Source organism: Ixodes scapularis, unplaced genomic scaffold (assembly GCF_016920785.2).
Source record: "Ixodes scapularis isolate PalLabHiFi unplaced genomic scaffold, ASM1692078v2 ptg001080l_1__unscaffolded, whole genome shotgun sequence".
NCBI lineage: Eukaryota > Metazoa > Arthropoda > Arachnida > Ixodida > Ixodidae > Ixodes > Ixodes scapularis.
Window position 1 is genome coordinate 357,167 of NW_024610096.1, and position 26,494 is coordinate 383,660.

Below are 26,494 nucleotides of genomic sequence, written 5' to 3' on the forward strand. Positions count from 1 at the left end.
TCGGGTGGTTGCTTTTTGTTCTTAAAAAAATCGTTGTCCTTGTTCGAGTTATCAGTAACTACCGACATGGAAGGTCGTTTTATTTTGTGTGACTTTTTGTTTGCGGCAGTTCATTGGCGGCTTATCTGTGTATATGCCCCCAATACGGTGAAAGACCGAGTTTCCTTTTTTTCTGGCTTGCGCCGTTTTGTAGATTGTAAGAGGACAGTTGTGTTGTGCGGGGATTTTAACTGCGTCGTTCAGGCGATAGACAGGCTGCCGTCTGGGCAGCGCCCCGACAGAAGCGCGACGATATTAAAAGAGTTGCTCGAAGATTTCGATCTGGTAGACGCTGGGAGTGTTAGAAACGAAACGCGGGAGATGCGTTTCACACACTTTCAGGCGTCCTCCCACGCTCGCTTAGACAGGATTTACGTTTCGGCCTCCGTGGCAGCGTTGTTAACAAAGTATCGCGTCACACCAGTGTTTTTCTCCGACCATTGCTTGGTTGCGACAACGATCGGGAATAAGGCGCGGCCGAAGGCGAAGTTTGAGTGGAAGCTTTGGAAGCTGAACACGAAGCTGCTTGACGACGGACATTTTGTTAAGGGCGCCGGTGACATTTTTAAGTCGGGTTTTGAAAACGCTGAAGAGGACATTTTTGAGGCATGGGAGACCGCAAAGCAGGAAGTGAAGATGCTTGCGATAGAGAGGTCGTCTCTTTTGGCCCACGAAGCGCGTCAAGCTGAACGGAGTTTAAACGCCGATCTGCTGGCGCTCTCTAGAGCGGAGTGTGCAAACCCCGGCGTCTGCTTAAAGGATTTGGACAACGTTAAGGAGCGCCTAGAACAGCTGCATCGAGAACGTTACCGCGGCGCCGTGGTTCGAGCCCGGGCGGAGAAATACCTCATGGGCGAGCAGCCAACGAAACGAGCCTTAGCAGACGAAAAGCGGTACGCCGTGCGAAACGAGATAGCGGAAATTGAAGTTGACGGCGTTACGCGCACATGTCCACGCAGTATTCAGCAGGCGTTTGTGGCTCACTACAAGCAGCTTTTTGAGAGCCCAGTTCAAGGGAAAGGGGCCCCCGCGTGGGTCAAGCTGCTTGAGGCGCTGCCGCAGTTAGCTGAAGAGGAGGCGGAAAGCCTGTCTCAGCCGATCACTCTTCAAGAGGTCGAACGGGCGATAGACGACCTGCCAAACTCGAAAACGCCGGGACCCGATGGAATAAGTGCCGAGTTTTTCAAGAAATTCAAGGGCGTACTCGCCAGTTTATTGTTACAAGTTTTTGGTAAAGCGTATGAGCGGAAAATGTTACCGCCTTCTTATACGCGAACACATACTGTTTTTATACCAAAAAGTGACGACGTCGCTAAACTACGGCGAATCACTGGTTACCGCCCGATCACCCTGTGTAACGTAGATTACAAAGTTTTTGCAAAGATTTTAGCGCGACGTTTTCAAAGTGTTGCTTGCAAACTTATCGGGGAACACCAAACGTGTGGGATCCAGGGCCGGAGCATCACGACGAACGTGCATGTCGCGCGCAGTGTCTTGGAAGCGTGTGATGCGGGCATGGGCCAAGTAGCCATGCTCCAAATAGACTTGGACAAGGCCTTCGATCGTGTCAGGCACGACGTCCTTTTTGATGTTTTAAATCGTGTGAACGTCGGAGACGTTATTTTGGAAGGTGCCAAAATGGCCTATAAAGATTGCACCACACGTCTCGTCATAAACAAAGAGGTGACCGAGCCGATTTTCGTGCGAACGTCCGTGAGGCAGGGATGTCCCATGTCGCCGCTTTTATTTAATTTGTATTTGGAGCTCTTTTGTTTAAGCGTCTTGAACAGTAAGGATTGTCGGGGTTTTCGGCTGGAAAATGCCGAGGTAAAAGTTATAAGTTACGCAGATGACGTCGCAGTGTTTTCCAGCGATAAGAAAAGTGTCAGTGCCGCGGTGTCTTTGGCAAAGGCTTTCTGTGACGCGACCGGCGCTGCCATAAACTGGGACAAGTGCCGCGGGTTTTGGCACGGCGCATGGGCCACAACGCCTTCGGAGTACGAAGGCGTTAGCTGGGACCGCGTGCCCTGCGCATACCTGGGCGTACCTCTAAATTGCTACCGCAGCAGCAAAACTTTTTGGTCGGGGGTCGCCGCCGATCTGGACAGCCGTGCTTCTCGTTGGAAGCACCATGATCTGTCCATCTTTGCGAGGGCGGCAGTTTGCAATATTTTTCTGATTTCAAAGATGTGGTATGTTTTGCAAGCCATACATTGTGCACGTGTTAACGTTCAGAAGTTTCACCGTGTTTTTGCTTTGTTCATCTGGGGGTCTAACTGGGAACCCATGAGGAGGGACAATCTTTTTCACCGGGTACGCCACGGGGGGCTTGGGCTGTCCCATTTGTTTGTTAAACAGCTAGTATCGCGTTTCTTTTTTCTGCGAGACCAGGAGCAACCGTTCATCCGCACCTTCATCCAGACAAAACTGTCTCCTCATTTGCCATCCTTTCTGGTTTCCTCTTGCGGCGTCGAGCCAACAAGACTCGTGGGATTTCAAAAGGAGGTTGTTGAATCAGTTCGCTTTTTGTCTGCACGTTTTTCTTTGGAGTACTTGTCTCTAGTGAGCAAGAAAGCGCTCGCGCGCGATTTGGTGGTCAGTTTGTTCCCGACACCAATGTATCGAACACTTTTCTGTAATGGCGGCCACGATGTGTTAAATCGAGTGAAGCGTATGTGCGTACCACATTCAGTGAAAACGTTTTTTTTTAAGCTACACACCAATACGTTGCCGGTCAAGGTGTGGCTAAGGGAAAAGGGTATTGATGTCCCGTGGACGGTCGATTGCCTTTTATGCAAGCAACCTGAAACTATTGAGCATGTTTTCATTTTTTGCATGGATGCGGTCTTTTTCTGGGATGTGCTTCAGCGCACGCTAAAGAAAGAGCTGCGAGTCACCCCATCAGGTATTCGTTTCTTGGACGTGACGAATGACGACTGTGTGCCTTTTGACATGTTTTTTCTTTTGGGCCTTTGTAGTATTTGGCGCTCGCGCATGGCAGTAAGGCATGCCGACCCCAATGTCAAAGAAGTACGCTTCTATTTTTTCTCACTAGTAAAGCAAGTTGAGAGTGTTTTTTCTACGCGCGAGCCTAAGCCCGGGTGGCTAGGTCTTTGTAAATCTCTTTTAGAAATGAGAGCCTTTTAACGTGCCCTGCAGAAGACTTGCAGCGTTTTTTTAAATTGAACTGACATGTGCTGTTCCAGTTGCAATAAAGAAAAAAAAAAAAAAAAAACTCCTCGTTAGTATAGTGGTCAGTATCCCCGCCTGTCACGCGGGAGACCGGGGTTCGATTCCCCGACCGGGAGCATAATTTTTTTTTTTTTTTTACCCCCACATTTTTTTTTTTCCTTTATTGAAAAGTCCAGGTTGCGGTAGAGTTCCCGTCCCGCTATTCCCGTCTCTCCTCGTTAGTATACATTCTGCTTCTGGCACTCGCCGAGAACGGTCGCAGGATGGCTGGCTCCAACGGAGCTGCGACAACGGCCCCAGTTGGCCGCGGTACTTTTGCTGCGTCATCGTCTACCGACGACTACAAGGTGGTGTTGCCTCCCATCCCAATGGGTGCAACGATTTTAAATTCAGTACTTTTGCACTGCGATTTGAGAGGCCGCCCCTATCGTTTTGAAGATTTCCGTCAAGAACTGAAGCGGTGCGCCGTCCTGTCCGAGATTGTGGCGCTCGGTGCTTTCCAGATGAACCACGTCTGGTTAGCCACGCTGCGAACGCCGGAAGCCAAGAAGCGGCTCATCGACTCCAAGGAGTTGAAGGTGAAGGACCTGAGGTGTGTCGTCATCGACCCCAACAGCACGGAAGTCCGTCTACGCCTCCATTGGGTCCCGTATCATGTGACGGACGACGCGGTGAGCAAGTTTTTGGAACCCTACGGCAAGGTTATAGAAGTCGCACGTGAGAAGTGGCGCGTCGAGGGATTCGAGGGCATCGAGTCGACTACCCGGGTGGCACGCATGACGCTGAAGAGCGGCGTCACGCCCGACGGAATGCCTCATCAGCTGCGGCTTCAGGGGGCGAACGTCCTTATCGTAATCCCCGGGAGGGCGCCGGTCTGCCTGCGCTGTAAGCGTGCCGGGCACATCAGGCGCGACTGCCGCGTGCCTAAGTGCTCGGTGTGCTCACGTTTCGGCCACGAGAAGGAGGAGTGCGTAAAGACCTACGCCCGAGTAACTGGTGGAGCGGCGGCGGAAGACCTTTCGCCCCTAACCATGGATGTCGACGAGGCTGAGCGTTCCGCTCAGGGACAACAAGACGAAGCTTTACCGTCTGGTGAGCCCTGCAGCCATCCTGTTGGAGCGGACGGCTCGACTGAAGCCTCGCCTGTAAAGGACAAGAAGGAGGTGGCTGGTGGCTTTCCTGAACCAGGCAGCGCGGCACCCCCTCCCATGGCGACGCCAATGGAGAAGACCGTAGCCCCGCGCGAGGCCTCCCCCCCGACTTTCGAGAAGGCGCCTTCCGAAGGTCACGACACTATGGACGAAACCACCGAGTCCATCAAGCGTGGTCTCGACGAGAACCCTCCATCGACGCCGGGCATGACACCCAGGCCCAACCCTTGGATGGAGAGGACAAAGAAGGGGCGTTTCCAGCCCACGCCCACCTTAACCCCAGATGACCGGAGGCGACTCAACAGCAAGTAAGGCGGCTAACGCCTGGTTACAAAGACTGACGTCCGAAAGCCAAGGCAAGTGCTACAGCAAAGCACATGATTTGTACGTTCCAACCAGCAATAACGGTCGCATCGCTAAATGTTCGAGGTTTGAGCGCCAGGAAAAAACAATACCAATTGCAGCGTTTGCTGCTTAAAGAGAAACCCGATTTCTTAGCGGTGCAAGAGACTAAAATGGCTGAGGAGGAACAGGTTGCTAGTGCGCTTAGGCCTTTTCTGCAGTCGTACGAAGTTTGTGTCACCCACGCGGTTGGTCTTTCTGCCGGATGTTTTCTTTTTCTTAAAAAGTCCCTGCCCTTGTCGGAGTTAGCTGTAACCACCGACACGGAAGGGCGGTTCATCATGTGCGATTTTTCCTTGGCGTCTTTTCAGTGGCGAATTGTTTGTGCGTATGCGCCTAGTACGGTTAAAGACCGTGTTTCCTTTTTTATTGACTTACGCCGTTTTCTAGAATGTGATAAAACGATTGTGTTGTTGGGCGATTTTAACTGCGTTGTAAGGGCAGCAGACAGAACGCCCCAGAGGCGGAGCAGTGACAAGAGTGCGCAAGTTTTAAGCGAACTGGTTGAAGACTTTGACTTGGTTGACGCCGGAACGGTGACGAACGAAACGAGCGAGATTCGTTTCACCCATTTCCAAGCGTCGTCTCATGCGCGCCTCGATAGAGTATACGTATCGGCCTCCGCGGCAGCAATGTTAAGAAAGTATCGCGTCACACCAGTGTTTTTTTCGGATCATTGCATGATTTCGACAACGATCGGCGAAAAAGCGCCGCCGAAGGCCAAGTTTAACTGGAAGCTGTGGATGCTTAACACAAAACTGCTTGATGATGAAAGTTTTCTTGCAGCGGTAAATAACGTCTTCAAAACGTTTTTTAAAACCGCAAGGGGCGATATATTCGAGACGTGGGAGCTCATCAAACAGGAAGTGAAGATGCTCGCTATCGAAAGGTCGTCGATTTTAGCGTACGAGGCGCGTTGCGACGAACGTGGCTTAATCGAAGATTTACAAACTCTGTCAAGAGCCGAGTGTGAGCGACCCGGCACAGCTCTTAAAGATTTGGAAACGGTTAAGCGACGCCTGGCGCATTTTCATCAAGAGCGTTACCGCGGAGCCATTGTTAGGGCTCGATCAGAGAAGTACTTGATGGGAGAACAGCCTACTAAAGGGTCTTTGGCGGATGAGAAAAGGTTCGCGCTTTGCAACGAAATTGGCGAAATCGAGTACAACGGAGTGATTAACACGAGCCCAAGTAGTATTGAGCAGGCTTTTGTCGCACACTATAGGCAAGTTTTTGAAACCCAAGTGAAAGGAAGGCAGGACCCTATGTGTGGAAAACTTCTAGAGTCCCTGCCGCAACTAACGGAAGAGGAGAAGGAAAACCTCACAGAGCCGATCACTCTTCAAGAGGTCGAGAGAGCAATAGACGATTTGCCGAGCTCGAAAACGCCAGGACCGGACGGGCTATGCGCCGAATTTTATAAGAAATACAAAAGCGTAATCGCTCCGCTTTTTTTAGAAGTGATTTGTAAGGCATACGAAAGGAAAGTACTGCCGCCGTCTCTTTCACGTACATACACTGTGTTAATTCCCAAAAGCGATGACGTTGCGAAACTACGTCAAGTCACTGGTTTCCGCCCGATAACTCTGTGTAATGTAGATTACAAGATTTTTGCTAAAATCCTAGCGAGGAGGTTCCAGAGTGTTGCCTGCCAGCTCATTGGAGATCATCAGACCTGTGGAATACAGGGTCGATCTATTTTGACGAATGTGCACGTTGCCCGAACTGTTTTGGAGGCATGTGACGATGGCATGGGCCAAGTTGCCATGCTTCAACTGGACCTAGATAAGGCTTTTGATCGTGTTAAGCACGATGTCCTTTTTGATGTTTTAAAGCACGTGAATGTGGGCGAGCGTATTTTGGACGGGGTTAAAATGGCGTACCAAGAGTGTACCACTAGGCTCATTGTGAACAGGGAATTGACTGAACCGAGACGTGTGCGAACATCCGTAAGACAAGGATGTCCCTTGTCGCCGTTATTGTTTAACCTCTATTTGGAACTTTTTTGTTTAAGTGTTCAGAACGGTAATCAATGTCACGGATTCCGGATGGAAAATGAGGAGATAAAAGTCATGAGCTATGCAGATGATGTCGCGGTTTTTTGTAGCGATAAGCCAAGTATTAGCGCGGCTCTGAAGTTGGCAACAGACTTCTGTAAGGCTACAGGGGCAGCCATAAATTTGAGCAAGTGCCGTGGGTTTTGGCACGGAGAGTGGGCCACAACCCCTTCTGTGTTTGAAGGGGTGTGTTGGGACCGTGTGCCGTGCACTTACCTCGGTGTGCCACTAGAATGTTACAGGCAAAGCAAATCCTATTGGTCGGGAGTCGCCGCCGACCTGGACAGATGCGCTTCCCGTTGGAAGCAGCGTGAGCTGTCCATATTTGCCAGAGCGACAGTATGTAATATTTTTCTGATTGCAAAATTATGGTACGTGATGCAGGCCATTCATTGTGCTCGCTTGAATGTGCAGAAATTTTACCGTGTTTTTGCCACGTTTATTTGGAATTCAAAGTGGGAGCCGATGAGGAGAGACAATCTTTTCCATCGGATTCGTCACGGTGGTCTCGGTCTCTCGCATTTGTTTTGCAAACAGGTTGTGTCCCGATTCTTTTTTCTACGAGACCAAGAGCATCCTTTCATACGTACATTTATACAAACCAAATTGTCTCCTCATTTACCATCTTTTCTCGTTTCGTCCCATGGCGGCGAACTTAAGAGATTAGTGGGATATCAAAAGGAGGTGGTAGACGCAGTGTTATTTTTGTCTGCCCGTTTCTCTTTTGAGTATTTGTCCGCTGTTAGCAAGAAAACGCTTACACGCGATTTATTGATAAGTTTGTTTCCAAACCCGTTGTATAGAACTGTAGTCTGTAGCGGGGGCCAAGATGTGCTCAAGCGAGTGAAGAATATGTGCGTTCCCCCTTCCGTTAAAACGTTCTTTTTTAAACTGCATTCCAATACACTGCCCGTTAAGGTGTGGCTACAAGGAAAGGGTATTGATGTTCCGTGGTCGGTAGACTGTATTTTATGTAAGAAACCTGAGACCATCGAGCACGTTTTCATTTTTTGCTGGGATGCGGTATTTTTTTGGGATGTGCTCCAGCGCACGTTGAAGAAACAACTGTGCATTAGCCAATCAGTTATACGTTTCTTGAATGTGAGTAACGATGATGGCATACCTTTTGATATGATTATGTTGTTGGGTTTGTGCAGTATTTGGAGGTCGCGCATGGCGGTCCGTCATGCCGACCCTAGTGTGAAAGAAGTGCATCATTATTTTTTCAGCCTTGTTAAGCAAGTGGAAAGTGTTTTTTCAAACCGTAAAACGAAACCCGAGTGGCTAGAAATTTGTAAACCGCTCCTCGAAATGCGAGGATTTTAATGTACCCTGCAATAAGTCTTGCAGAGTATTTTTTTAAAGTGACATGACCGTTTTTGCATTCCTCCTGCAATAAAGAAAAAAAAAAAAAAAAAAAAAAAAAACTCCTCGTTAGTATAGTGGTCAGTATCCCCGCCTGTCACGCGGGAGACCGGGGTTCGATTCCCCGACGGGGAGCATATTTTTTTTTTTTTTACACCCAGTTTTTTGTTTTACTTCATTGAAAAGTCCATGCTGCGGTAGAGTTCCCGTCCCGCTATTCCTGTCTCTCCTCGTTAGTATAGTGGTCAGTATCATTCTGTTTCCGGCAGCCAATTGGAGCGGACGCAGGATGGCTGGCTCCCACGGAGCTGCGATAACGGTCGACGCCGGCCGCGGTGACTCGGATTTTTTTGCTCCGAAGGAATATCGTATTTCTTTGCCGCCCTTGCCATCAGGTGATGCAATGAAGAAGGCAGTTGTTCTGCACTGCGACATTGCCGGAAGACCGTACCGCATTGAGGATTTTCGGCGGCCGCTGGAAGAACTGGGTGTCATCAGGGAAGTGGCTGGCATCGGGGCATATCAAATGTCCCACGTCTGGCTGCTCAAACTTCATACCGACGTGGCCAAGCTCAAGTTGGTCGAAGCGGGGCGGCTCGAAGTCAAAGGCCGCACATGCCTCGTCGTCGACCCAACGAGGCAGGAAGTTCGAGTGAAACTTCACTGGGTGTCGTTTGACGTCTCAAACGAGGACATCCGAAAGGCCTTCGCGGATTACGGCAAGGTAAAGGACGTTTCCTTTGACCGGTGGAAGGTGGCTGGCTTCGAGGGGGCCGAGTCCACCACCCGGATTGTACGCATCGTACTCCGGGAGAGAGTCACCCTCGAGCGCCTTCCGCACCAGTTGCGTTTCGGAAGCGGCACGGTCCTAGTCGTAGTGCCTGGACGAGCTCCGATTTGCCTCCGGTACCGCAAGACTGGGCATATCCGGCGGGACTGCCGGGCCCCAAGGTGTTCTGAGTGCCGCGCGTACGGGCACGAGCAGCAGGACTGTGTGCGCTCGTACGCACGAGCTGCGGTACGTGGTGCGGGTGATGACCAGAATGACCTCCTCATGGACGAGGAGGAGGCGGAAAGAGCGGCGGCTCCCACTGCGACTTCGACCGAGCAGCCCACCCCGGTTGAAAAAGGGCGGCCGGCCAGACACCGGCCCGAAGAAGGCGAGCGTCGTGGGAGCGAAGCAGCTGGAGACTGCAGCCTCTGGTACTGCTGTTGAAGACACGTCGAAGTCTTCTGTGCCAGAAGGCGATGCAAGGGACGTTGCCGCGACGGACAGTGAGCCCACCGTCTCTGAAATGGACCTTGACAAGACTGCCGTGAAGCGTCGCCATGAAGGCGGTGCTGAGTTCACTCAGGAACGGCGGCTACGACAGCTCGAACGGAAGTGGAAGGTGGCGGCGGGGTGGAAAGGCGTCGACAGTCCGCAGCGGTCATCGTCACCGCATTCCCGCGAGAAGCTGTCCCAATAGGTCACCACTGTGAGAGAGGACTGCCGTGTATGAAGACGCGCCAAAAGGGTAAGCTCCGTACGCTGTGCCTGGTCCCACTTCACGATAAAGACGCTCGAAAAGCCTGTACGTATAGCGATCTTAAATGTACGGGGGCTCGCTGAGAGAAGAAAGCAAAGGCAGTTGTATCGTCTAGTCGTAGAGCAGGACCTCGACATAGTCGCTTTGCAAGAAACGAAGGTCGAAAGGGAGGACCAGACAGAGCGTATGGTGTGGCCTTTTACTGCTAACTATAGCGTGTGCGTCAGTCATGCAGTAGGAGCATCGGCAGGGTGTCTGTTGTTAGTTCGCGCGAGCCTGGGAGCGGATGTGCAAAAGGTTACGACCTCAGAATCGGGTCGACTGATAGTCTGTGATATGGCATTTTTGTCGCACGAGTGGCGAGTCATTTGCATTTACGCGCATAACACAGCCGAAGAACGAAAAACGTTTTTTGAGGATATTCGGTCTTTCTTTGCGACGGAGCGTATAGTCATCTTTGTTGGCGACTTTAACTGTGTGCTTTCGGCACGAGATAAAACGAGTACACTTCCGTTTAGGGACGCGAGTACTGTTGTTTTAAATGACATTGTAAATTTCTGTGGGTTAGAAGATGTTGGTGACTGTTTGGGGGACACTAGAAATGTACCTTATACTCATTTTCAAGGGTCAAGCCATGCCCGTTTGGATAGAGCATATATTTCCTTAGAGATTCTTCCTCAGTGCAGCGAATATCGTGTGATACCCGTGTCATTTAGTGATCACTGTTTAGTTTTGTTTACACTTGCAAGCGCCAAGGCAAAAAGAAAAGATTTCTGTTGGGAGCTTTGGAAATTAAATAGTAAACTCATGAGTGACGATGATTTCATGGCCGCTGTCAAGGATAGCTTAAGAGGAATCTTTAAAGGGGAAGTGAATGACTACGCTTTAAAATGGGAACAGTTTAAGCAAGAAATTAAAATGAAAGCAATGGAAAGAGCGAGCGTGATAAAGTATAGAAAAAGAAAAAAAGAATCGCTTCTGCGCAGTAATCTTGAGTTACTTATCGGCGAAGAGAGTCGTTCGCCTGGTGTTTATAAAGATGACATAAGCACTTTGAAATCCAAGTTGGAAGTTCTTGATAAGGAGCGGTACCACGGAGCACTGGTTAGAGCGCGGGCAGGAAAGTTGTTCTGTGGGGAAGCACCGACAAAAAGAGCTCTCGGGGCTGAAAAAAGGTACGCTAGGCGCAACGAGATTGTCGAAATCGAATATCGCGGGGCCGTTACAAGAGATAGCGCAGAAATAGAGAAGGCTTTTTGTGAATTCTACAAAAATCTGTTTTCTCACCGAACCGTTAATTTAGCGAATTTTAAAAGCGAGTTTATGCGCCTATTACCGCGGTTAAATAGTGAAACAACTTCCTTTTTAGAAGCTGAGATTACCGTAGATGAAGTCGAAAATGCTATTGAGCATTTGAATCCTGGAAAGTCGCCCGGCCCCGACGGCCTAAGCGCGGCCTTTTACAAGGCGATTAAGCATGAGGTTAGTCCGGTATTGTGTAGGGTTTACGCTGAAGCATATGAGCGTAAATTGCTACCACCGTCTTTTTGGCGTTCCCATACAATACTCATTCCCAAAAGCGAGGACAAGATAAAGCTTAGGCAGGTGTCGGCGTACCGTCCAATCAGTCTAACAAACGTTGATTATAAAATATTTGTGAAAATCTTAGCAAAACGGTTGCAATCAGTGATAACAGACATAGTAGGGCCTCACCAAACGTGCGGAATTAGAGGACGGACCATAGTAACGAATATTCACGTCGCCAGAAGTGTCCTTGAGTGTTGTGACTGTATGCAACGCGTGGTTGCTATGCTCCAGATTGATCTGGAAAAAGCGTTTGACCAGGTGTCACACGAACTTTTGTTCAGCGTGCTAGAACACGTAAATGTCGGCACAGTTCTGCTCGAGGGTGTACGTATGGCGTACAAAAAGTGCTCCACGAGTCTCATTATCAACAAAGTTGTCAGTGAACGCATTAAAGTGTCCCGTTCTCTCCGTCAAGGTTGTCCCTTATCACCCCTTCTGTTTTGTATCTACATAGAGTCGTTTTGTTTAAGTATTATTAGATGTGAAAGTATTAGGGGGTTTAAACTGCAATCGTGCGAAGTAAAATTGTTATCTTACGCCGATGATATCGCACTATTTTGTGTCGGTAGAGGTGGCATAAGCGAGGCAGTAAAGCTGGTGAAAAAGTTTTGCAGATTTAGCGGTAGTGCCGTAAATTGGCACAAATGTTTAGGTTTTTGGCATGGAGATTGGGATGCAAAGCCTACTATTTTTGAAAACGTGAACTGGGTAACGACACCAGTCAAATACTTAGGGATACCGTTAGAAAATTATCGCGACAGTGACCCATACTGGCGAGGGCAGGCTGTGGATCTTCGAGAAAAAACGGAAAAGTGGAAAGGGAAGGATTTGTCGATGTTTGCGCGTGCCACAGTGTGCAATTTATTCTTTGTCTGTAAACTGTGGTATGTGCTTCAGGTCTTGCACTGCTCGAGTATCAACGTGCAGAGATTACATCGTGTTTTTGCGGTTTTTATCTGGGGATCCACCTGGGAAAGAACAAGCCGCACGAACCTTTTCAGGCGCGTGCGCGCCGGGGGACTCTCCTTGGCGCACCTATTTTTGCGGCAGGTTGTAAACCGCTTTATTTTTCTTCGCGACGTGAATGAACCTTTTCTGCGCACAGTGTGTCAGGTGCGCCTGGCCAGCGCATTACAAGAGCTAGTCGTTTCTTCTGTGAGGGCATGCGAAGGGGAAATTTATGGTTATTTCCGTGAGGTGGTGCAAGCGACTCGGTTTTTGTGTGCACGTTTTTCCTTACAATATCTGAGCGGGGTATCTCGAAAACAATTGTACAGAGACGTTCTTGATGTTGTCCTCCCGGTCCCGTTGTATAGGTCGTTGTATGTCTTTGGGGAGGGGCAGGATGTCCTTCAGCGAGTTAAGAAAATGACAGTTCCGCCGAGTGTTAAAACCTTTTTCTTCAAATTACATACTGGTGTCCTGCCGGTGAAGACATAGATGGAAGATAAGGGTCTGTTTGTACCGTGGGGGGTAAATTGTTTACTGGGTCAAAAACCGGAGACTGTAGAACACGTCTTTCTAGATTGTTGGGATGGGGGTTTTTTTTTTTGGACGTGCTGCAACGCACATTGAAAAAGAATTTTCCGTTGGATCCACAGGGTATCCGGTATCTAAGCATAGAAAATGATAATTGTGTCCCTTACGACTTGGTTATGCTTTTGGGTCTACACAGCATCTGGAAATCGCGCATGGCGGTTCGTCATGCAGAAGTTGATGCTAGGCCGGTTTCTGATTATTTTTGTGTTTCTTTGCGCAACGTCATTGAGGTGTGGAAAGCGCAGGAGTCTTGCCCGGATTGGGTGCCTGTTCTAGAAGAAGCGCTGCTTCTGAAGCCTTTTTAATTTTGTGTATGTAGTTTTTGTCTAACCATCGCGTCTACTTTTATCATTCTGTCCCTATTTTTGTTGATACTTATGCCTGGCAATAAAGAAAAAAAAAAACAAGTATAGTGGTCAGTATCCCCGTCTGTCACGGGGGAGACCGGGGTTCGATTCCCCGACGGGGAGCATATTTTTGTTTCTTACACCAAGTTTTTTGTTTTACTTTATTGAAAAGTCCATGCTGCGCTAGAGTTCCCGTCCCGCTATTCCCGTCTCTCCTCGTTAGTATAGTAAGATTCCACTGCCGATCGCGATAGCGGACGGACGTGATATGGATCGCTCCTTGCAAGCGGTGGCGGCCGTGCCCGGCCGCGGTGATAACAGGTCTTTTGCTGCTAAGGAATATCGTATGCAGTTGCCGTCACTGCCCACCGGTGATGCTGCAAAGCTCAGCGTCGTTTTGCACGCTGACCTCGACGGGCGCCCGTACAAGATTGAAGACTTCAAGCAGCCGTTGCAACAGGTGGGCGTTTTGTCAGACGTGGCTGGTCTGGGCGCCTACCAGATGAGCCACGTCTGGCTGCTTAAACTGAAAACTCCGGAAGCGAAAGCAAAGCTTTTGGAAGCAGGGAGTATTCAGGTGAAAGGTTTGACGTGCCAGTTCGTCGACCCGAACCGGAGGGAGCTTCGCGTTAAGCTTCACTGGGTCTCGTTCGACGCGCCGGTGGACTCTATTCGGCGCGCCTTCGAACCATTTGGGACCGTCAAAGAAGTCGCGAGGGAAAAGTGGAAGGTGGATGGTTTCGTCGACGTTGAGTCCACGACCCTCGTCGTGAGGATCACCCTCAACGAGGGAGTCTCGCTGGAGAGCCTGCCGCACCAGCTCCGTCTCTGCGGTGGAAACGTCTTGGTCGTGGTGCCCGGGCGTGCGGCGAAATGTCTCCGGTGCCGTCGCACTGGGCATATCCGCCGTGACTGCAGGGCACCCTGGTGTGCTGAGTGCCGCGGCTTCGGACACGAGCCCAAGGACTGCGTCAAGACGTACGCCCGTGCAGCCGGCGGCAGTACCAATGCGGAGTCCACAGAGCTTCTGATGGACGAAGAAGAGGCGGAACAGGCAGCTGCACCGGCGACGCCGACAGTGCCTCAAGGGCAGCCCGACTCGGAGGAAGCCAAGGGAGGCCCTAGCGAGACGAAGACCGCCGCTTCTCAGACGGAGCCATCGCCCAAGACGACTCCTGAAGGAACCAGTGGTGCTTCGGCGAGGGATGGAATAGCGACTCCGGAAGCACCAGTGGATGCCGTCCAAGGAAGGGAGCCCGCGGTCGCCAAGGGTGGCGACGACGACCACGTTATGGTCGTCGAAACCACTACAGTGAAGCGCCGTCTGGATGATGCGCCGTCCTCTCGCGCCTTCAATCGCAAAACAAAGACAAAAAAACAAATACAAAAAAAAAAAACAGATATAACTTGCCTTTTTTTATTTTTCTAGAGATGTTTATTTGGATATTTTGACATTGTTGTTAGGGTGTTAAGAAATAGATTCAGGGGCTTGGTGTTGCAAAACAAAAAGAAAAGGCTTTGCTGAACTGAAGAGTGTGCCAAGCCTCCCTCCCATATCACTGCGCTCAACTTTACCAAAATGAAAACGACTTTTGTAGAAGGAGGGCGGGGGGGGGGGGGGGGGGGGGGGGGGCTCGTCCTGAAAAATATGTAACGGATTACAAGGAATCCGTTACGTTTAAAATGTAAGGGAATTACTTTAAAATTACCCTAGAAAATATGTAATTTTTCCGTTACTAAATTACCAATAAATGTAAGGGATTACAAGTAATTTCATTACTTGTAACGGATTACGTACAAGTCTGGATACGAGTACCATTTTTCTAAGCGATATGGTCCAGAAGTGTGAATTGGAAGACGTGGGTCTGTGTGCGTCAAGTCCTACCTCCCTATTTTTTACTCACTTCCAAGGTGCTGGTCACGCACGGTTGGATAGAGCTTATGTTTCTTTGGAACTCGTCAGGTCCTGTAAAACGTATGCTGTGGACCCAGTGTCTTTCAGCGACCACTGTCTTGTTTCTTTTACATTGGGCTCTTCAAAGGAAAAAGCCAATAATTTCAGTTGGGATCTGTGGAAATTAAATTCGAAGCTTTTACAAGACGATAATTTTGCGAGTGAGGTGAGTAAAAGTCTCGAACAACTAGATAAAGTAAAAGAAGGAAAAAGTGTCGGGGCGAAATGGGAACTGTTAAAACAAGAAGTTAAGATGAGCGCCATTGAAAGATCTGTTGCCTTAAAACATGGGGAAAGAAAAGAAATTACGGAGCTAAAGGGGCTGCTACAAGATTTGCTTAACGCGGAGAGCATATCACCCGGGCTGTTTTCCGATGACATCAGTGTTTTAAAGAAACGCCTTGAGGCCCTTGATACCGAACGTTATCAAGGGGCCATGGTTCGAGCACGTTTACAGCGTTTATCACGGGGGGAGTTACCCACGAAAAGAGCCCTAGGGTTAGAAAAGAGATACGCTAGCAAGAATGAAATAAGCGAGATACAGTATCAAGGGTCTTTGACGAGTGAAAGACAAGTCATCGTGCGTGCTTTTGTTGAGTACTACAAAGGGATTTTCAGTTATCGTGCTTCAAAGATATCAGAGTTCCAAACGTCCTTTTTGCCGTTAATGCCGAAACTCGATGATGAAGCAAGAGAAAGGTTGAACAACCAGTAGAGCTGTGGGAGATTGAAAAAGCGATAGATAATTTAAAGCCTGGAAAGTCGCCCGGTCCAGATGGTTTAGGAGGGGATTTTTACAAAACGTTTAAAGATCAAGTTGCACCTTTATTGCAACGCGTTTTCGCTGAGGCGTACGACCTTGGTTGTTTGCCTCCTTCCTTTTTGTGTACGCATACGATTTTTATTCCAAAGAGCGAGGACCCCGAGCGACTCCGTTCTGTTGGAGCGTATAGACCGATAACGCTCACCAACGTTGATTATAAAATTTTCATGAAGGTATTGGCTGAACGCCTACAAATGGTTATTAACGTCATCGTCGGTTCGCACCAAACTTGCGGCATTAGAGGCCGAAGTATTGTAACAAATGTGCACGTCGCGCGCAGTATTCTAGAGTGCTGTGACGCCATGCACCGTAGGGTCGCGGTGCTACAAGTGGATTTAGAAAAAGCGTTTGACCGTGTGTCGCACGAGATTCTTTTTTCGATTTTAGAACACGTTAATGTAGGGTCTCTCTTATACAACGGCATCCGTATAGCGTATAAGAACTGCGCCACCAGTCTCGTAGTGAATAAATCTGTTAGTGAGCGCATTCCCCTACTTTCTTCCGTGCGGCAGGGATGTCCGCTTTCACCGCTACTTTTTTGTGTCTTTCTGGAGCCTTTTTGTTTGAGCATCATTCATAGCAGTCAGATACGTGGGTTTGGACTACAGGAAACTGAGGTCCGTCTTTTGTCCTACGCGGACGATGTAGCGATTTTTTGTGTTGACCACGAAAGTGTGAGCAAGGCTGTACAGTTAACAGAACTATTTTGTGAACAGACGTGTAGTGCAGTCAACTGGCAGAAGTGTATTGTTTTTTGGCACGGTGACTGGCCCTCAGCACCCGCTATTTTTGACCGTATTGTCTGGTCCGACACGCCGGCGCGTTACCTTGGAGTACCCTTAGAGCAGTACCACGTCAATGATCAGTACTGGAGGGATGAGACTGAAGTTCTGCGAGCAAAGGCCGAGAAATGGGGGGGAAAAGGTTTATCCGTTTTTGCGCGGGCAACTGTTTGCAATTTGTTTCTGGCTGCAAAAGTCTGGTATGTGTTGCAGGTTTTGTATTGTTCACGTATTAACATTCAGCGGATTCATCGTGTTTTCGCCGTTTTTATCTGGAGCTCGGCCTGGGAAGGAACCAGCCGCACAAATCTTTTTCGTAGGGTCAAAGCTGGTGGTATAGGTCTTTCACACCTGTTTATAAGACAACTGGTTAGCAGGTTTATGTTTCTTAGAGACCAGCAAGACCCTTTTTTGCGTACAGTTATTCAGACGCGGCTGCGCAGTGCCCTGCCAGATTTTATGGTGGCGACGAATGTAGACATCTGCCCTGGTTTACGCGGATACTTGAAAGAGGTTGTTGGTGCGTATCGGTTTTTAACAGCACGTTTTTCTTTGCAGTATTTGTCCGGTGTGTCGCGTAAACGGTTGTCGAGAGACCTGATGGATGCGCTTTTCTTCATGCCTTTGTATCGTTTGTTGTACAGTGCAGGCCCAGGACAAGATGTTTTAAAGCGCGTTAAAAGAATGCTGGTTCCCGCCTACACTAAGACTTTTTTCTTTAAGTTACACAGCGAAACACTCCCCGTTAAAGCTTGGTTATCTGAGAAAGGTATACCGGTTCCATGGTCCGATAACTGCTTTTTGTGTAAAAAGCGAGAAACTATTGAACACGTCTTCATCCGACTGTTGGGACGCGGTTTTCTTTTGGGACGTCCTTCAGAGGACTCTCAAAAAGGACCTCCCAATAACGCCTCAAGGAATTAGGTTTTTACCCACAGAAAGAGCGGACGATGTGCCGTATGACATGATAATGCTCCTGGGCCTGCACAGTATATGGCGGTGCCGTATGGCTGTACGCCACGCAGATGTTGATGTACGCCCTGTTCGCAAGTATTTCGTTGAAAATATCTGTTTTCTGATTGAAGTGTACAAGGCGCAGGAACCACGACCTGATTGGTTGCCTGCTCTTGAGGAGCTAACTACCCTAAAAGACATTTTAGCATTTCTGACACCAGCCGAGCTGACTGATGTCCTCGTTGTTATCCCTGTTGTTTTAAGTTGTTTTAAGTACGGAGTGATGGTGAATGTCATTGTCCTGTTCCAGGCAATAAAAAAAAAAAATCCTCGTTAGTATAGTGGTCAGTATCCCCGCCTGTCACGGGGGAGACCGGGGTTCGATTCCCCGACGGGGAGCATAATTTTTTTTTTTTTACACCCAGTTTTTTGTTTTACTTTATTGAAAAGTCCATGCTGCGGTAGAGTTCCCGTCCCGAAATTCCCGTCTCTCCTCGTTAGTATAGTGGTCAGTATCCCCGCCTGTCACGGGGGAGACCGGGGTTCGATTCCCCGACGGGGAGCATATTTCTTTTTTTTACACGCAGTTTTTTGTTTTACTTTATTGAAAAGTCCATGCTGCGCTAGAGTTCCCGTCCCGCTATTCCCGTCACTCCTCGTTAGTATGAATTCTACTTCCGGCCGCCGAAGCGTACGGACGTACTATCATGAGCTCCGTTGGAGCGGTTCCAGCGGCCCAGCCTGGCCGCGATATCAGGAGTGCTGACGCTGCATCTCAGGATTACGAACTTCTTTTGCCGACGCTGCCGTCAGGACCGTCCGTTCAGAACGCCGTTTTTTTACATGCCGACGTGAAAGCCAGGCCGTACCGTCTGGAACACTTTCGAGACGCCCTCGCACTGGCGGCACTTCTCCCCGAGGTGCTTGCCTTGGGGGCGTATCAGTATAACCATGTGTGGGCAGTGACCTTCAAAAGCGACGAGGGGAAAAAGAGGCTGCTTGCAGCTGACGAGTTCAAGGTTAAAGACCGTCGCTGCGTCTTGGTGGACCCGTGTAACCAAGACGTCCGTTTGAAGCTCCACTGGCTGCTGCATCACGTCCAAGACGACGAGGTACGTGCGGCCCTGGCACCCTACGGAAAGGTGACGGGGGTTACACGGGACAAGTGGCGCGTCTCAGGATGCACAGACATGGCTTCGACGACGCGCTCGGTATCCCTCAAGCTGAAGCCCGGAGTCACGGTGGACGACCTCCCCCACCAGCTCCGCATCGCAGGTGACCTGGCGCTGGTGGTGGTGCCCGGCAGGGCGCCACTTTGCCTGCGGTGTAAGGGCAAGGGCCACATCCGACGGGAGTGCCGAGTGCCGCGCTGTGCGCTCTGTCGCCGCTTCGGCCACGACGAGAGCCAGTGCGTCCGTACCTACGCCAGCGTCACGGGACCCATGGGGCTCGATGATAATTCAGAGCACCTCATGGACGTTGCAGACGCCGAGGAGGCCGCATCGGGTGCCTCGGACGGGGCAGACGTCAAGCCGGCATCGGAAGCCGAAGAGAAGCAAAGCAAGGTCGACGCTGCATTGGGTGCAGACGCTACGCGGCACGCTGGGGAGCCTGATGCTCCACCGGCTGAGAGGGCTGCAACGAGCAGCGTAGAAACCAGCGTCGTCGAGAAGTCTGCCGTCGACGCGACCATGCTTGACGATGAGGCCTCGGCAAGCTGCCCAAACATCAAAAGGTCTCGCGAGGACGACGTCACGAACCCTAGCACAGCAAGCCACGAGGAGCCGCCTCCGAAGGCGACACTGCTCAGGCGACCACGGCTCAACATGAAGCCGAAGGTTCCTTTCGACGACCCAAGGGTGGCCAAACCACCCCCGTGACTGTCTGCGCCGGCAGCTCGTCTCGGGACTCGGTACGGTTCAACGCCAGTTCCGCGTCGATTCGAGTGAGAAGGCCTTCGACCTAAGGTAAGCACCATGCGGTCTCTCTCTTCGTGGAATGGCCCTAAAATTAGGAGCGCCCCTACGTGTTGCCACAATTAACGTCCGTGGGCTGGCAGCGAGACGTCGGCAATACCAACTCAGTAGATTGTTTGCGGAAAACGAGCTCGATATTGTGGCTGTTCAAGAAACAAAAGTTGAGAGCCGGGAACAGACGGACCGCATGGTGCAACCTTTTCGAACACTTTTTAATGTGTGCGTTGCGCACTCAGCGGGGATGTCGGGGGGTTGTTGTCTGTTCATTCGCCAGTCGGTAGGCATTACCGAAACGGCCGTTGTTTCGTGTGCGTCCGGGCGATTTGTCTTGTGCGATTTTTCTTTTTCAAATATTGAATGGCGTGTCCTTTGTGTATACGCGCCGAATCGGGAGCGTGAACGTAAGGTTTTCTTTGAAGGTCTGAGTGCGTACCTCGATAGTGATAAGGTTATCATTCTTCTCGGAGATTTTAATTGTGTTTGCGCGCCAGAGGACCGTGCGAATAGTGTCCGTATTCGAGATCAAAGTGCTTTGTTTTTAAATGATATGGTCGCGGAGAACGCACTCGAAGACGTAGCATGCCTTTCTTCCAAAGGTAGCGTTCAGTTCACTCACTTCCAGGGCTTCAGTCATGCCCGATTAGACAGGGCCTATATCTCGCTTGATCTGGTTCCACTTTGTGATCACTACAGCGTCCAACCTGTCTCGTTTAGTGATCATGCGTTGGTAATGTTTACGCTTGGTCACAAAGAAAAAATGCCTAAGTGGAATTGGTCGCTGTGGAAACTCAACAGTAACCTAGTGAAGGACGAATTCTTTAGAGCTAAAGTAGATGAATTATTTAAGAAGTTACACGAGGATGAACAAACATTGTGGGGTGTAAAGTGGGAACTATTCAAAGAAAAGGTGAAAATGAAAGCCGTTGAAACAAGTAGCACCTTAAATTACGAGAAAAAGAACAAAGAAAAAGAACTGCGGCGTCAGTTAGAAATCTTTCTAATCGAAGATAGCGCCAAACCCGGCGAGTTTGCGTTAGAAATAAGAGATATAAAAAACCAGCTTGAAGTCATCGATTGTGAGAAGTACAGAGGTGCGGTTGTGCGAGCGCGTTCTGAGAGGCTTTGGTCGAACGAAAGACCGACGAAGCGCGCGCTTAGCGATGAAAAAAGGCAAGCCCAGCGCAACGAGATAAAAGAAATACAGTATAAAAATACTATCACCCGCGATAAGAAAACGATTGAGCGAGCTTTTGTGGAGTACTATCGGGAGGTTTTTGGGCAAGGAGCACCAATAGGCGATGGTTTCGAACGCGAATTTTTATCGCTCATGCCTAGGCTGGAGGATCACGTTCGTGAAAGTTTGGAAGCACCGATTAGCGTTCGCGAGTTAGAAGCGGCCATTGACGAGCTAAGCGTGGGAAAGACGCCCGGACCGGACGGTCTTGGCGCTTGTTTTTACAAAGCGTTTAAGAAGGAGGCTGCAGAGTCCCTATACGAAGTGCTGAAAGAGGCGTACGATAAAAGTATTTTACCGCCGTCGTTTTTGAAATCGCATACGGTTCTCATTCCGAAATCTGATGACACCGTAAAACTTTTGTCCGTGTCATCCTTCCGACCCATTTGCTTAACGAATGTAGACTACAAAATTTTCATGAAGGTCCTGGCTAGACGATTGCAAAATGTTATAAAAAGTCTCGTCGGGCCGCACCAGACATGCGGTATTAAAGGCCGCACCATTTTTACGAATATTCACGTTGCCAGGAGTGTCCTTGAATGCTGTGACACCTTTGAACGCCGAGTAGCGATGTTACAGCTAGACCTGGAGAAGGCATTTGATCGCGTGTCACATGAGGTTCTTTTTCGGATTTTAGAGCATGCGAATGTAGGTTCTGTAATTCTAGATGGTTTAAAAATGGCATACGCCGGGTGTACAACATCGCTAATAGTCAACAAAAATCTGAGTGCCGGTGTGAACGTTAATTCTTCTGTAAGGCAAGATTGTCCCCTGTCTCCCTTGCTCTTTGCGATCTATTTGGAACCTTTTTGTTTGAAAATAATCAACAGTGAAAACATACATGGCTTCACGTTACAGTCATGTGAAGTGAAGGTTCTCTCGTATGCAGACGATGTGGCTGTCTTTTGTGTTGACCGAGAAAGCGTGCGTGAAGCCATTAGTGTTGCCTCCTCCTTTTGCAAAAATACGGGCAGTGTAATTAATTGGGGTAAATGTGCAGGTTTCTGGCACGGCAGCTGGGACACAACGCCTCATATCTTTCTGAATGTTCAGTGGACGTCCTTGCCCGTGAAATATCTTGGTGTGCCACTCGAGCACTACAGAGATAGCACCCAAATGTGGAACGAAGCGACGGAGAGAGTGAGAGGAAAAGCGGAGAATTGGAAGGGCAGGGACTTGTCGATGTTTGCGCGTGCTACAGTATGTAATTTATTTTTAGTAGCAAAAGTGTGGTATATACTGCAGGTTATCGCTATGTCGCGCCTCAACGTACAAAAGTTGCACAGAGTTTTTGCAATCTTTATCTGGGGTTCAGTCTGGGAGCGTTCTACTCGTACAAATTTGTTTCGCGCTGTTCAAAGTGGTGGCCTGGGATTGTCCCACCTGTTTATTCGGCAGATTGTGTCTAGGTTTATGTTTTTACGTGACCAAAGTGATGTATTCTTACGTACTGTGCTGCAAGTGCGATTACAAAATGCGTTGCCGGAATTTGTTGTTTCGTCGAGTAACCTATTGTGCCCTAGTGTTCAAGGCTTTATGCGCGAAGTTGTTCTTTCATTTCAAATGCTAAAGGTACGTTTTTCTTTAGATTACCTCAGTTCAGTCACTCGGAAAAGACTATATAAAGATTTAGTGGATGTTTTGTTACCAGTGCCCCTCTAGAGGTCATTGTACTGCGAGGGCGATGGGCAGGATGTTCTAAAGAGAGTTAAAAAAATGCCAGTTAAGCCATCCGTGAAGTCTTTTTTCTTTCAATTGCATAGTGGCGTCCTGCCAGTCAAGCCTTGGCTGAAGGACAAAGGCATTTTTGTACCGTGGTCTATAAACTGCATCCTATGTAAAAAACCCGAGTCGATTGAACACGTCTTCATAGAATGTTGGGACGCCGTATTCCACTGGGACGTTCTTCAGCGTACGCTGAAGAAAGACCTTCCTCTAACTGCACAAGGCATCCGCTTTTTACCTGTCGAGAACGAGAATGGTGTCCCTTACGACATGTTCATGCTTCTCGGCCTCCATAGTCTATGGAAGACAAGAATGAGTGTACGACATGCGGACGTTAATGCACGCCCCGCAAGAGAAAACTTTATAGAAAGTGTAGCATATATCCGGGAAGTCTATCGAGCAATGTCTGAACCTCCTGATTGGTTGCCAATTCTGAATGAATTAGTGTGTCTGAAAAGATTTTAACGCAATAGTGTTAGCCCCAAAGTGGCTGACATGTTTCCTCTTTGTGAGCATTCTTCAAGTGTACGTGTGTGCGTGTGTTTTGTCGCCAAAATGTAAACAGGAAATAAAGAAAAAAAAAAAACTCCTCGTTAGTATAGTGGTCAGTATCCCCGCCTGTCACGGGGGAGACCGGGGTTCGATTCCCCGACGGGGAGCATATTTCTTTTTTACACCCAGTTTTTTGTTTTACTTTATTGAAAAGTCCATGCTGCGCTAGAGTTCCCGTCCCGATATTCCCGTCTCTCCTCGTTAGTATAGTGGTCAGTATCCCCGCCTGTCACGCGGGAGACCGGGGTTCGATTCCCCGACGGGGAGCATATTTTTTTTTTTTTTACACCCAGTTTTTTGTTTTACTTTATTGAAAAGTCCATGCTGCGCTAGAGTTCCCGTCCCGCTATTCCCGTCACTCCTCGTTAGTAGATTCCACTTCCGGCAGCCGAAGCGATCGGACGCGGAATGTCTAGCTCCGACGGAGCGGTTTCGGCGGCCCAGCCGGGCCGCGGTATCAGTATGGTGGCTGTATCAGGGACGTTGATGATAAGGAATACGCTGTCATCCTGCCTTCGCTGCCCACCGGATCACTCGTGGTAAATACGGTTTTTTTACATGCTTATATTAAGGGACGTCCGTATCGCGCCGAAGATTTTCGCGACGCGCTGGCTCGCTTAGGACTACTCCCCGAGGTTGTCGCCCTCGGCGCGTATCAAATGAACCACGTCTGGGCCGTCACCTTCAAGACTACCGAGGGGTCCAAGAAGCTACTGGCGGAGTCGGAGCTCGTCGTCAAGGGGCGGCGGTGCATCGTCGTCGACCCGGGCAACCGGGACGTACGCCTCAAGCTCCACTGGCTGCTTTTTAACGTCGGCGACGACGACGTGAGGGCAGCCTTGGCGCCTTATGGCAAGGTCCTCGACGTCTCCAGGGAGCGGTGGCACATCGACGGCTGCCACAGCGTCAGCACCATGACGCGGACGGCGGTGCTGCGCCTGAAGGGGGGCGTGACTCCCGACGACATCCCGCACCAGCTGCGCGTCGCCGGTGAGCTCGCCCTCGTTGTCGTGCCGGGCAGGGCGCCGCTCTGCCTGCGGTGTCAGCGGACGGGGCACATCCGCAAGGAGTGCCGCGTCCCCAAGTGCAACGTCTGCCGACGGTTCGGCCACGACGGCACGCAGTGCGTAAGGACCTACGCGGCAGCCGTGGGTCCTGTGGGAGGCGAGGAGAAATCCGAGCTTCTCATGGACGAGGCCGACGCCGAGGAGGCGGTCGCGGGTCCGGACACCGGGGCGGCGCCATCGCAGAGAGCAGCGGCGGCGGCGCCCGAGGGCGACACGGCCACGTCCGCGGTCAACGAGGCACTTGGTGCTGAGACGGCGAGCCAGGCCAAGTCTCCGGACGTTCCGTCCGTTGAGGCGCCGAGGCCGGGAGTCAGAGCAGCCGACACGTGCGACGACGCCCTCCCTGAACAACCAGGCGACGCGCCCATGGAGACGGCCGTGACACCGGAGCTCGCCACAAAGCGGACTCGGGACGTCGACGGTGCTGACCCAGCGGCAGCGACCAAGGAAGAGCCGCCTGCCAAGACGGTGCCCCTGTGGAGGCGACGTGCGCCTGTTCGGCCGAACATTCCGGAGGAGGACAGGAGGGCAGCCAAGCCTCCGCCGTGATTGTGTGCGCCGCAGTTCGCCGAGAGCCACGGAGTCGGCGACTTCAAAGGACAGACACCTGCACCGCGCCGACGCGGCAGGTTGTTCCGAGGTAAGCACCATGCGGTCTGTCTTTTCTCCCTTTCCTGAATGGCGGTGATATTAGACGCCCCTTTTCGTGTCGCCACGATTAACGTCCGCGGGCTTGCTGCGAGGCGTCGGCAGTACCAACTGAGCCGACTGTTTGCCGAGAACGAGTTGGATATCATTGCCGTTCAGGAAACAAAGGTTGAGAGTCAAGAGCAGACAGACCGTATGGTGCAGCCTTTTCGAACTCTTTTTAATGTCTGCGTTTCGCACGCTATGGGAACGTCGGGGGGTTGTTGTTTGTTTCTTCGGAAGTCTCTAGGGTTTGTTGAGACCGCCGTGATTTCTTGCGCGTATGGCCGTTTTGTAATATGTGATTTTTCTTTTTCAAATATGCAATGGCGCGTTATTTGTGTTTATGCGCCCAATCGTGAGTGCGAGCGCAGGGTCTTTTTTGAAGGTCTGAGCGAGTACCTTAATTGTGAGCGATTTGTAATTTTTCTTGGAGATTTTAATTGTTTGTGCGCCCCAAGATCGGGTGAATTTGACACGTGTTCGCGACCAGAGTGCCTTTTATTTAACTGACATTGTCACGAACAATTCGTTGGAGGACGTGGCTTCTGTATCCTCTAGTAACGGTGTTCGTTTTACCCATTTTCAGGGCTCGAGCCATGCGCGTCTCGATAGGGCCTATGTGTCACTCGATCTTGTCCCGCTATGTGCCCATTATATTGTTCAACCCGTCTCTTTTAGCGATCATTCGTTAGTAATGTTCACGATTGGCAAAAAAGTTAAGCAGCCAAATTGGAACTGGTCGCTCTGGAAAATGAATAGCTGTCTTGTGAAGGATGAAGTTTTTACCGTTCAAGTAAAAGAATTATTTAGAACGTTGCATGAAAATGAGGCGACCATGTGGGGTGAGCGATGGGAACTTTTTAAAGAGGAGGTGAAACTTGAGGCCATAGAAAGAAGCAGTATTCCTAATTTTCAGCGAAAGCAGAAAGAAAAAACGCTGCGTAGTCAGTTAAGCACCTTTTTACTAGAAGAAAGTGCGAAGCCGGGCGAGTTTGGGCAAGAGATAAGACAAGTGAAGAATCAACTCGAAGTTATCGACTGCGAAAGATACAGGGGGGCTATTGTGCGTTCGCGGTCTGAAAAGCTGTGGCAGGGCGAAAGACCGACGAAGCGCGCGATGAGCGACGAGAAGCGGTATGCACAGCGCAAGGAGATAACTGAGTTGTGTGTCGGTAACTCGATAATCCGCGATAAGAAAGCGATTGAGGGGGCCTTTGTTGAATTTTATCGGTTTCTGCTTAGAAAAAGCGTTCCAGAAGAGGACGGGTTTGAAAATGAATTCTTGTCGCTCATGCCCAGGCTTGAAGAGCACGTTCGAGAACGGCTGGAAGAGCCGATTAGTGTTCGCGAGCTTACAGTTGCGATCGAGGAATTAAGTGCTAGCAAAACGCCCGGGCCGGATGGCCTTAGTGCGGAGTTTTATAAAGCATTTAAGAGGGAGGCCGCATTAGCTTTGCATGAGGTGTTGACCGAGGCCTATCAAAGAAACGTGTTACCGCCATCTTTTTCAAAATCACATATCGTTCTTA

General features: G+C 49.9%; 2 protein-coding genes and 2 non-coding genes across 4 annotated transcripts; all 4 read left to right on the top strand.

The window, feature by feature from the left end:
• Positions 1–3,734: 3,734 nt before the first annotated feature.
• On the top strand, positions 3,735–5,077 carry LOC121834300. The gene has a single exon (XM_042288078.1). It carries the CDS (start codon positions 3,735–3,737, stop codon positions 4,692–4,694), a length of 960 nt encoding a protein of 319 aa, XP_042144012.1. The 3' UTR covers positions 4,695–5,077.
• A 3,192-nt stretch (positions 5,078–8,269) lies between these two features.
• Positions 8,270–8,341, top strand: Trnad-guc. Its single transcript has one exon. It is a non-coding gene; the product is annotated as a tRNA-Asp (tRNA).
• A 5,474-nt stretch (positions 8,342–13,815) lies between these two features.
• On the top strand, positions 13,816–18,389 carry LOC121834297 (the record flags this gene model as incomplete). Its single annotated transcript, XM_042288075.1, has 2 exons — positions 13,816–14,566; positions 18,385–18,389. Coding segments are annotated over 2 exons (756 nt in total), but the record flags the coding sequence as incomplete, so codon positions are not given.
• Positions 18,390–23,403: 5,014 nt separating this feature from the next.
• Trnad-guc lies at positions 23,404–23,475 on the top strand. Its single transcript has one exon. It is a non-coding gene; the product is annotated as a tRNA-Asp (tRNA).
• The last annotated feature ends 3,019 nt before the right edge of the window (positions 23,476–26,494 follow it).